This window comes from Argentina silus, assembly GCF_951799395.1.
Source record: "Argentina silus genome assembly, chromosome: 21".
NCBI classification, from domain to species: domain Eukaryota; kingdom Metazoa; phylum Chordata; class Actinopteri; order Argentiniformes; family Argentinidae; genus Argentina; species Argentina silus.
In genome coordinates this window covers 7,113,157-7,125,656 of record NC_139675.1, presented here as the reverse complement: position 1 = coordinate 7,125,656, position 12,500 = coordinate 7,113,157, and the positions used below count along the sequence as shown (strand labels likewise).

The window sequence follows — 12,500 nt, the reverse complement described above, 5'->3', positions numbered from 1 at the left end:
TAGTGCTCCGTAGACTAAAACACATCTGCAATGGGGATATTCCATTGAAAATATAATTAAATCCAGAGAACTAGCCTTAATCTGTGTCCTGTAAATCCAGAACTAGCCTTAATCTGTGTCTTGTAAATCCAGAACTAGCCTTAATCTGTGTCCTGTAGAACCGTAGACCGTACAATGCACCACAAAGCTATGATCTCCCATTACGTGATAAATCAGACCTAAGATTCAAACCGAGTGTCGATGATTGACTTCAAGCTGTCCCGAAAACAAAACAGAACAGAGAGATGATGTCCAGCTATGATGACGACCAGCTAGCCAAGTTAGCGAAGCTCCCTTTCCAGGCACGCTGCTGGGATGTGTAGTGTTCTTCAGTGCTCAGTTACCATCAGCAGGCCGTGATGTTCTCTCAACTCCAGCCCCACTTCAGTCCCCTATAGATGGTCTGTAGATGTCACAATGGCAATTGTCAACTGTTGATATGCAACAGTTTGCTGGGGTTAAGGTTAGGCAGTGGAAGCGGAAATCAGGGGATATCAAGATACCATTCCTCATTCCATTCCATGCAATACGGATACCACTCCTCACTCCGTTCCATGAATTACAATGAGCCTGTCCTGCGATTTCTACCTCCACCAGCCTCCCTGACTCCAACTCGAACCCTCTCCCAGTCCCCCACGGTTCAGCCCAGGCATTGTCACAGCAGGGCTCCCTGTCACTGTCCCCGTCTCCCCACCCCCATCCTCCGTGAGTATGGTACGTTAAGTTGTCCTTCTCTCACAACCCAGAGTGGGACAATAAAGTTTTGTGAATGTGAATCTCACAGCCTGGCACACTCCTCACAGTGGTTCAGGTACTCTGCTGCGTGGGCCTCGTCATACGTGGTGAGGCAGCGTGGGCACTGTAGTTCTGATGAGCCCCGGCACTCAGTCCAGATGGGTCTGGGAACTACAACCATGGCCGCCGCTGATGATGAGGATGAGGATGAGGATGATGTTGTAGCTGCAGCTGCCGCTGCCGTCGTCGAATGTGAACCACTCTGGCGGTTGGTACTGGGCGGGTCGGTGGCGCTGTTCCCGAGCAGCGGCTGGGCTGGGTCGGCGTGGCGCCTTGGGGAGATCCGGTGGCCGATGTGGACCCGACACGTTGGCGTGACATCTCTGCTGGCTCCGCCCTGAAAGACATACCAATGAAGGATGAGTGGGACTGCTCTCTCTCTTAGCCAGGGTAACTGCTCATGGTCGTTGTCATGGTAGTGCCATGACATAAGATCAACTTTATCGTCCTGAAGGAAATGTGTCATGGACACACAGTGCTGATGTATAAACAATTAAAATCTACATAGACACAGAACACTCCAGTCAACATTACACACAAATCATTCATATACATACAAGTAGTAATAGGGGTGTGTGGCCTTGTTGTATTCTAACAAAAGGGTGTGTGGCTGTGTTGTATTCTGACATAAGGGGGCGTGTCTCTACCTCTGTTCTCACAGAAGGGGGCCGTGTCTCTACCTGTGTTCTAACAGAAAGGGGCGTGTCTGTACCTGTGTGTGGAGCTGCTGCTGCAGACGAGACACCTCTTCTTGAAGGTCTTGGATGCGGCCCTGGGCCCTCTCTCTGTCTGCCCTCTCTGACCTGAAGTCATCTGTATAGATCAGCACCTGCACGGGAGAGACAGAGAGAGGCGGGGAGAGGATGGTGATTCAACTCAGTGAAGGTGTGCTCAGTAGGTATGTTTATAGGTGTCAGAGAGACAAAGAGCATAGCAGTGAGGGAGGAAGAAAGAGAGGGAGAGAATGACAGAAGGAAGGAGAGAGAGAAAAAAAAATGTAAAGAGAGAGGGAGGGATAAACAGAGAGAGAGAGATTTACAGAGAGAGGGAGGGATAAACAGAGAGAGAGTGTCTAACCTGTTGCTCCAGAGTCTGGATTCGTTCCTGGTCTCGTCTGCTGCTCTCCTCTATCTTCCTCCCCAGCCTCCCATTCTCCCTCATCTTCTCCTCCAGAAGGCCGTTGAGCCTGGTGATCTCCTGCTGCAGCAGCCCACTGCTGGGTGAACCCAGGCCGGCCACCAGGCCTACCCCAGCCCCAGGCCCAGGGCTAGGGGTAGCCAGGACACTGGAGTCCTTCAGCCTCTGACACAGCCCCCTCACATACTCCTCCCTGCTTGAGTCATACTTCTGCCATCTGGCGTTCAGCCCTTCCACCTGAGAGAGAGAGAGAGAGGGGGGGGGGGGGAAGAGAGAGAGAGAGAGAGAGAGAACAGAGTACTGATTTAGTAATTACTCCCATCTAGACGTCAGTTGTTCTTTTTACATTGCATGTTTATTTAAAGTATCTATCTATTTATCTAATCTTCATTTAAGCAGATAAGTCAACTGAGGACCATTGCTCAATGTTTGTATAGTGTGCTCTGTCAGGCTGTATGTGTTGTTTCTTGTGTGTATCACCCAGAAAAGTTCCCAGCCACCATTTGTTCCATGTCAATAAAGTTTTCTGATTCTATTCACACAGTGTTTTTCTGTCCTATGTTATTGTGACCTTGGGGATGGTTTCACTTGTCTGCCTGTGACATCCACAGGACATCAAACATCAATGCAGACGTCATTTGGCCCCTTTCGTGTTTCTAAATCCCTCAAGTCTGGGGAGGTTTGTTTAACATGTTGTGACGTGAGAGGAGTGGGAGGTGAAAGAAACACAGGGCCTCCACACACACACACACACACACACACACACACACACACACACACACACACACACACACACACACACACACACACACACACACACACACACTCCTGGTGTACATACATAGGCCACTCTCTGTTTCAGCTGCTGGTTTTCCTCCTGCAGTTGGCGGAGCAAGGCGTCGATGGGAGCCGCCTCCGAACCCTCTGACGCCAGACTCTGAAAAGGGGAAACCGGAGGCTCAGAATGAAACTGTCTCTCTGACAAAAACATCCACCAGAGAACAACCAACCCCAACAGCCCCGTCTGAGGAGCACAGAGGGGGAAGTCAGGGACACCCACCCCTGACACACACAGGACTTGTTATTACACTGTTACCTGGGGAACGTTCAAGTTGATCCTTTTCTATCCAATCTGAGGACGGGCTCATTGTATATACCATTCCTGATTCCATTCCATGCATTACAATGTGTCCGTCCTCTGATTTCTACCTCCACCAGCCTCGTGGAGGTAGAAATCGGAGGACGGGCTCATTGAAATGCATGGAACGGGACGAGGAATGGTATCAAATGTGTGTGTGTGTGTGTGTGTGTGTGTGTGTGTGTGTGTGCGCGTGCGTGCGTGTGTTTTTCTACCTCCAGCCTCAACTGATACATAATGGTTTTAAACACATTCCATTCCATGTATCACAATGAGCCCGTCCTCTCATCCCTCCCTCCACCAGCCTTGTCTGATTACCACACACAGTACGCCTCCATTGTCACCGTGACATCATCACACACACCTCTTTAACTCTCCTCTGTTCCTTCTCCTCCTCCGCCATCGTCATCCCTCCCTTCTTCTCTCTCTCCAGCCGTCCCAGGAGCTCCTGACAGACCCTCACCGTGGCCCCCAGCTGCCCCCGGAGCTGGTCTGCCTCCTGGGCCAGAGAGTCACAAAGCACCGCCCTGGTGGCCGTGGCCCGGTCCCTCTCCTCCAGGGCCGAGCACAGCCTCCGGATCTCCTGGTCCTTCTCGTGGTCCGGTCCCCGCCTTACCCTGTCCAGCTCCCTCTCCTTCTCCCTCAGCTGGAGGTGCAACAACTGAATCTCCTGGGGGGGGGGCATTAAAGATAGACGTTAGAGATAGGGCTTAAAGATAGGGGTAAGAGATAGGGTTTAAAGATCAGGAGTTAGAGATCGGGGGTTAGAGATAGGGGGTTAGAGATCAGGGGTTAGAGATAGGGGGTTAGAGATCGGGGGTTAGAGATCGGGGGTTAGAGATAGGGGGTTAGAGTGGGTGTAGCTGGTTTACATTGGATGTTTCAGTAGGTGGCCGGATGTGTTGGCAATACAGAGGATGCCATTTTGGAGACTTGTGTGAGCTTGTGAGTAAGGAAGCAGTGCTGTATCACTGGTACTGATAGGAACTAGGACTGAGTGTCTGGGCCTGGTATTCCATTGCATTGGTGTTGTGGCTGTATAGGTGTTTTTAATTGTCTAATAAATCAATCACTCAATCGATTGATCGATTGATCAATCAATCAATCAATCAACTCACTCACTGTGTTTTCAATAATGAGCCAATAGTACACGTGTTACTGGAGTAATCATGTAATGAATGGTGCAATGAATGTTGTAATCGTGTAATGGAATGGTGGAATGAATTGTGTAATGGAGCTAAAACACACACACACACACACACACACACACACACACACACACACACACACACACACACACACACACACACACACACACACACATCTGGAGCCAGCAGGCATCCTTTAATGGAACAGTGAAAGAGGAGCTGTGTGTGTGCGTGTGTTTATACATGTGTGTGTGGGGCAAAACAACTTTAGCACCTGCCTCTGCCCACGCTTATGTGCACAGTTGAGATGGAAAAAAATAAAAGGTTATTGCTATGGCAACGACCTCTCTGCAATGGTATGGTGGTTTTTGAGCGTCGAGATGTTATCTTTATCGCGTTGGATTGGCATAGTTCAGTTCATTGTTAGTTGGGTTAGGGTTATAGGCATGAATAGGCCTATATGGGTAGTAGTCTATATTTGTTTATTTGTCATTTTTCCATTGATGACTAGGCGACACTGGAAAATCCCTGATATCAAAATGTGAAAGACTGAAAATGAAAGATAACGGTCAAATGTTAGATAATGATAATTTTTACATCGAGCATTTCTCCGCATTTGAACTTGTAATGTAACTAAAAAGAGGCACAATATTGTCTCCCATGTAATTCAAAATATGACACTTATATCTACTTATATCTTATATAAAGCACACTAAGAATAAAAGTCTTACTCACTTTTTGACTGATCTCGGCTTGCTCGGATGCGTTCATCTCTGCCTCTTTCAGTTTCTGCTTCAGTTTGCAGATTTCTTTGCATAAACTTTCCAGTAGAGACTTAGATGGCCCTATGACTACGGGGTCGTGTCCTTCAACATTAATACAGGTGCTCTCATATTTGCCTAACCTCGCTTTTAAATCCGCAATTAAATTGTCCCTTCTGAAGATCTGTTTACTCAAAGTATCGATCTCCTGCCGCGTTTCGTGATAGAACGTATTCAAAGTATTACAACTCCGTATTTTTGCTTTGAGCGCATCGTTATCCAGATGTACGTTATCCATTGCACGGTTGAGTGGTTATTCCTTACCCAGAGTAGATGTGACACCTTTTCGAATCGAGTTGACTGGGAAAGCGCAAACTCTTTAGAAAAAATATTCCATCAGTGTTTGAAGTTATTATTTGTCACTTATTCGAGCGAGTTTATGATCGTATGTGAAGCCACATGTATTCAGAATAACAACTGGGTAAAAGAGATGTGGCGCATTTTGAAATACAAAAGTATGAACTAGGAGGGGGTTTCCTCCTTACGGGACTTCCCCAATACAGGGCGTACTTTCTGTTTTTTATACAACGTCGGATAAACTGACTTGGCTTTTCCGTGCGCGATCATACATTCCCAGACAGAAGAATCCGGTTGTTCATTCACATAAATGATTTGATTCCCGACAATATAGGCTATGTATATATGTACTACAAACGGTTGACACTACTGTACTTTTGAGTGAGTGAAAGAAACGCAGCTGACGCTCACCGTGCACATGCGTAGAACATTTCCGGAAACATTTCCTCCCACTACCCTGCGCACCACCAACGTAAATCCACGGGGTAGTACTAGAGATCATGTTTTAGGAACACTTTGTGGAACCACCCAAACAATTCCTCAAAACGATTTGGCAACGAGCATTTCTGAGTGTAGAAGATAATTAAAAGAGTCTAAGAAGATGATAACGTGATTGTTCATTGACGGAGCATTGAGTGACCGTGGCCAGGTGTCGATAGACCGTGGCCACCGACCTTTCCTCTCCGTTACCGGTGGAGATGATGGAAGCGGGAGGCCACAATTAAAGTCACAATCCCAAATGATGGACAGAGACAACAAGATGAGGGTGAATCTTACATGATTCGCATTTATGAGGGAACAAACCTCTCATCAGGAGAGACAGGTTTTCAGGTGGCGGGCCGGTGGCCAGAGAAGGGTTAATTGATACCTTGTTCACTAAGGTTGCAGAGGGAGAGGGAGGGGGGTATGGGGCAGAATAGTGTTATGATACCCAAAAGTGGTTGACCACAATCATTTCGGAGATTTAGTGGAAAATCCATCTAAAAGACTCAAAAAGGTGTTGCTGGCCAGTACGGGGATCGAACCCGCGACCTTGGCGTTATTAGCACCACGCTCTAACCAACTGAGCTAACCGGCCAGATGACGGCAAAACCCCCTACCAACCCACTAAGACCTTCTATTGATAGATATACTCTATAATTTAACGTTATAAAGTAATGAAATATTATTTACAAACAAACGACAGGATAATCTGATAGGTGCAGTATTGTATTTCACGATGAGAAGGCAATTATGATTTATGTTATTGTCAGTCACAGAGAAACAATATATACATGATTTTAATTCCTTTATTTGTTTTTTAAATAGTGGTTGTTACATTTACATTTTCATCATTTTATTTATATTTGTTGTATTTATTAGCTGTAAATATCCACTGAAACGATTATTACAAGACAATACAATAATACAATCAATACTGTGTAAAATGAATATTGATTACAGTGCAATACAAATACACAATTACATGAAAAATACATCAAATCTAACTCAATACATTTAATTAAAAATAAGGATCAAAGTGTGAAATACAATGCTCATGACATGCAGGAAACCCATTACATTTTATATATACTCGAGTAAATGGAAAAATACTTTTGTCAGATATATGCTAAACCACTAATTTTCCAGATGCTTCTAAGCAGCAGGAGTTTATTTCAAGTTCTGCCAGTATATGAGGTCAATACAATACAATACCAGCAACATCATCATCAATACCGGCAACATCCACTCAATACAGTGGGCTACATGACAGGTACAGTGCATTCGGAAAGGATTCAGACCTCTTCACTTTTTCCGCATTTTGTTATGTTACAGCCTTATTCTAAAATGGATTAAATTCATTTTTTACACACAATACCCCTTAATGACAAAGCCAGAACAGGATTTTAGAAATTTTGCTAGTTTATTAAAAATAAAAAACTTAAATATCACATTTACATAAGTATTCAGACCCTTTACTCAGATTAAGGATTATCAATGGAAACAGGATGCACCTGAGCTCTATTTCGAGTGTCATAGCAAAGGGTCTGAATACTTATGTAAATGTGATATTTCAGTTTTTTATTTTTAATTAATTTAATTATTTAAAAAAAAAAAATTAAAAACCTGTTTTTGCTTTGTCATTATGGGGTATTGTGTGTATATTGTTATGTTACAGCCTTTTTGAATAAGGCTGTAACATAACAAAATATGGAAAAAGTGAAGGGGTCTGAATACTTCCCGAATGCACTGTATGTGCATGCACCAGTTACCTTGATGCATTTCAAATTAAGCAGATTAAGGCATGTGAAATAAATGAATACAGTGTCAATTTATGAAATAATAATAATACATGCCATTTCGCAGACGCTTTTATCCAAAGTGACTTACAGTACAGTGAGTGCATATACATTATACATATGTATGGTCCCGGCTGGACCCGAACCCACAACCTCAGCATTGCCAATGCCAATGCTCTACCAACGAAGGCTCACAACTGAACCGCTTCATCTCCGTAAACTCAGTTCTCTGTGCTCGTCTAGGTGACTGCCTAGCGGATCGATGAGCAGCTGATCTACAGGGTAGTGGGCGTCGTCGCCGATGTCCTTGAAGGAATACTCCTCGCTGTCGCATTCACTGCTGTGGTCGCCCTCCTGGCAGCCTTTAGCTCGTCCCTCTACACTGTCACTGGTGTCAGTCTCTGTGCTCTCACTGGTGTCGCTGGTCTCACTGGTGTCACTGGTATCACTACTCTCACTACTGGTTCCCTTACTGGTGCTGACATCCTTGTCACTGGCATCACTGGTTTCACTAGTATTGCTGGTATCACTGGTCTCGCTACTCTCGCTACTGTCACTGGTGTCCTTACTGGTACTGATATCTTCACTGGTACTGATATCTTTACTGGTACTGGTACTGGTATCCTTGTTAGTGCTCTCATGACTCTGGTTGCTCTCGCTGCTCTCGCTACTGGTGTCACTGGTATCCTGACTGGTACTGGTACTGGTACTGGTATCCTTATGAATGCTCTCACTGGTATCACTGGTATCAACACTTTCACTGCTCTGGCTACTCACACTGCTGTCACTGGTATCTTTACTGGTACTGGTACTGGTACTAGTACTGGTATCCTTGTCAATGCTCTCACTGGTATCACTGGTATCAACATTCTCACTGCTCTGGCTACTCACACTGCTGTCACTGGTATCTTTACTGGTCCTGGTACTGGTACTGGAAGGCTTGTCACCGGTTTGACTAATGTCACTGGTATCACTGGTGTCACTGAGACTGGTCCAACGTTGGGAATCATCGAAGAGGCTCTCGACCAATAGGAGGCCTCCGTTGGTCTGTGCGTTGGTGGTGGTATCGGCCTGGCTGACCACAGCGGTGGTCGTAGGGGTGGAGCCGTGTGGTGTCCCTGCGTCCTGATTGGTTGGGTGGACTGTTTGACCTATGACCTCAGTGCTGCCGCTTTTGTCCTCGGCACTCAGAACGTGGCCCGGGGTCACTCTAATCCAACTCTGGAGGAAAGGATTGACATCCTGTATTACGTTTCACATCCGTTTACATTAAAGCATGTGTGTTTGATACCATTCCTTATTCTGTTCCATGTATTACAATGAGCCTGTCCTCCGATTTCTACCTCCACCTCCACTGATACTTAGTACATTAGTATAATACATATTGACAGTATTAATGTGCTGTTAGATTCATCAGGATGACATAGTTTGGCATACAGGACATGACATTATCAGGCGGATTCTTAGTCTTACTTTCCGGACGTTCTCGTCACTGCCCTGGCTGTTGTCCCTGGTCTCCCCAACATCTCGGGACACTGTCTGTTCAAACGACGTGGAGGTCAACAACATTTAGAAGAAGGAATATGTTCTTGGTAATCAACAGTTATACCGTGTTTTCATTTATATACATGTAAGATCACAGAGAAACCAAGAGAGCATAAACCCAACCATGATCACATTTTGTATTGTCTTTGATCTCGTTCTGTTATGATGTACAGGTGTGTGTAGTTCTGTGTGTGTGTGTGTGGGTGGGTGGGTAGGTGGGTGGGTGTGTGTGTGTGTGTGTGTATAATATGTGTAATCCTATAGTAGTGTTGTTCTCACCCTGTCCTCCAGTGACTGGCTCTGGCTGGTCTCAACAGTCTGTGGAGGGAACAGAACAGGGTTTAGTTTCCAGCTTTCTTGCTAAAGTAGTAATTTATCTCTTTTAGAAAAAACGGACCCACTCCTTTCCTAGACCTGCAGCGTTCAAGGTACAGGGTTATACAGTAGTATCATATTGTATTGTGGCTTTAGTCTTTCCCCTCTATAGATAATTTGCTGCTGCTCACCTGCTCTTCTGATGTCGACTCCAATGATTCTGACTCTAAAGATTCTGACTGCAATGATTCTGATTCCAAAGATTCTGACTCCGAAGATTCTGATTCCAATGACTCTGACTCTGAGGTCTGAGAAGAAAACACATGAGAGTCAAGAAAACAAGATGGCCTACTTTTGAGACTTAACTTTTTTTTTGAGCTGATGAGAATTGACCCCATTTGGAATCATAAACGTACCTGGTCCTCTGAAGTGTTCTCCACAAAGCTCTGTGATAAAGTGATACATGTAAAGAAGTGATTAATAACATTCATAGCATTTCTTTCTTTCTTTGTGATCATCACCCGACCTGCGTCAAATAGTATTTTAAATCCTTTCAGTTGTAGACAAGCTCTGAGTCTGCAAGACAATACCAGCAGAAAACCGCACGTACGCACGCACACACACACACACACACACACACACACACACACACACACACACACACACCATGTTTTAATGACAACCCCATGCTCCAACATCAACAACAATCATCATCAGGCTCATTTAGAATCCAAACATGCCCACCACCGCCCAAACCCGCTATTGTACTGTTTGTTTTATATGGGTGTATATACCATTATATATACACTCACCGAACACTTTATTAAGAACACCTGTATACTTTCTCATGGTGGAGGTGGTGTAATGGTGTGGGGAATGTTTTCTTGGCACACTTTGGGTCTGTTAATACCAATCAATCATCGCTTAAATGCTACAGCCAATTTAAGTATTGTTGCTGACCATGTGCATGCCTTCATGGCCACAATTTACCTATCTTCTAATGGCTACTTCCAGCATGATAATGCACCATGTCACAAAGCAAAAATCGTCTCAAACTGGTTTCATGAACATTACAATGAGTTCAGTGTTCTTCAGTGGCCTTCCCAGTTACCACATCTGAATCCAATAGAACACCTTTGGGATGTGGTAGAACGGGAGATTCACAGCTTGAAAGTGCACCTGAAAAATCTGCAGGGCATCATGGACCAGAATCTCAAAGGAATGTTTCCAACATCTTGTGGAATCAGTGCCACGAATAATTGAGGCTGTTTTGAGAGCAAAGAGAGGCCCTACCCAGTATTAGTATAGTGTTCCTAATAAAGTGTTCAGTGAGTACATATATATATATATACAGTGTGTGTATGTGTGTGTGTGTGTGTGTGTGTGTGTGTGTGTAGGCTCCTAACTAGACCTGAGGTTTGGCTGAGGTGTAATTTAAACCAATAGTCAGCTTGTTCCTGTTATGATAGGACTTGTGTAGGAGACAGACAGTGTGATTGCTATCAACAGACTTGTGCCTGTGTGCAGTTTTCAGACCCTCCCCGCGCACACACACATATCCTAAACACACACACACACACACACACACACACACACACACACACACACACACACACACACACACACACACACACACACACAAAACACCGCGATCAAACTGCAGATGCTTCTGATTGCATGTTTTGATGACTCACCATGTTTGATCCTAGTTCACTTGACTCCAAAACAACTTTGTACAAAATCTGTCAAAATATAGAAATATTAAGGTGTGAGTGTACAAAACTGGTCTGTTTGGTTTTACTTCATGTTGGATCAATATTGAATCAATCATTTTACAGGATCATTTGTTACATTTTATTTTATGTCTTGTTTCATTTAATTTTATGTTGTTGTTTTTTATACTTTTTTTTTTTTCAAATGGAACAAAAGCAGCGGTACTTACTGGGTTGGCACATACTGCTCCCACCCAGAACAGCATCACTATGGCAACCTTCATTCTACAATGAACACAGACCATTGACGTTAGTCACATTCATTATGGTGGATACATTGCTGGGTTAGAGGAGAGAAAATGTATTTTAACAAAACCATCGAGTCATGTTATCTGGAAACAGAGTGTGTGGTTGTGTGTATAAGTTCCAATATCGCTACAGCACCATGTGAAGCAGAGGCATTGATAGTGAAATTCTGAAGTATATCACACTTTTACATTGTGAACTGAAATATATTGATATAAAACATATCATGTATGTAAACATACAAAATGTGGTAAAATAAACATCAGTACTTTACCTTTTTTTCTTTTCTTTTTTTTTTCCAGATGTCAGAAGTGCTTCAAAACCAACTCCTCCAGTGGTCCTTGTTCAGTGACAGTGAACAGTAGTACAGTTGTCCTGATTCAGTGCAGAGTATCCTTCAGTAGTTAGTCAGTACCCAGCCCTGTCTCTGGCACAGCCTTCAGTAGTTAGTCAGTACCCTTTCTCTGGTACAATGTAGACAATGAGCTGAGGATTAGAGATGTGGTGAAGACAGGAACCAGAGAGGGATATATACTGTACCAACCAGAGTTGTGTGTCTGTGTGTTTGTGTGTGTGTGTGTGTGTGTGTGTGTGTGTGTGTGTGTGTTTCGAATCATCCAGACTCCTCAATTATCATCACATCACTTCCTCTCTATCCTACTCAGCCCGCCACCACACTCTCTCTGTCTCCATGCCACTGTCTGTCAAGGTGTGTGTGTGTGTGTGTGTGTGTGTGTGTGTGTGTGTGTGTGTGTGTGTGTGTGTGTGTGTGTGTGTGTGTGTGTGTGTGTGTGTGTGTGTGTGTGTGTTTGTGTGTGCGTGTATGTTCCACATCCCAGCACCAACATTTACTGTATTTCACGTGGGCATCCACGTATACAATGTCTACATGCGCACCACGCACACAGAAGCACACACACAGAATCACACACACACACACAGAATCACACACACACACACACACACAC

The 12,500-nt window shown here is 44.5% G+C and overlaps 1 protein-coding gene across 1 annotated transcript in view; it reads right to left on the bottom strand.

Moving 5' to 3' along the window:
- Positions 1–5,728, bottom strand: part of tnip2 (TNFAIP3 interacting protein 2) — a 6,783-nt gene extending 1,055 nt beyond the window's left edge. Inside the window, exons 1-6 of the mRNA XM_083692896.1 lie at positions 4,993–5,728; positions 3,474–3,779; positions 2,813–2,908; positions 1,912–2,208; positions 1,547–1,663; positions 1–1,171 (exon numbers count right to left, since the gene is read on the bottom strand). The exon at positions 1–1,171 is cut by the window's left edge and continues 1,055 nt beyond it. Coding sequence (XP_083549022.1) covers positions 818–1,171; positions 1,547–1,663; positions 1,912–2,208; positions 2,813–2,908; positions 3,474–3,779; positions 4,993–5,316 — 1,494 coding nt within the window. The 5' untranslated portion in view covers positions 5,317–5,728 and the 3' untranslated portion in view covers positions 1–817. The remainder of the gene's footprint in view (positions 1,172–1,546; positions 1,664–1,911; positions 2,209–2,812; positions 2,909–3,473; positions 3,780–4,992) is intronic.
- Positions 5,729–12,500: the final 6,772 nt, after the last annotated feature.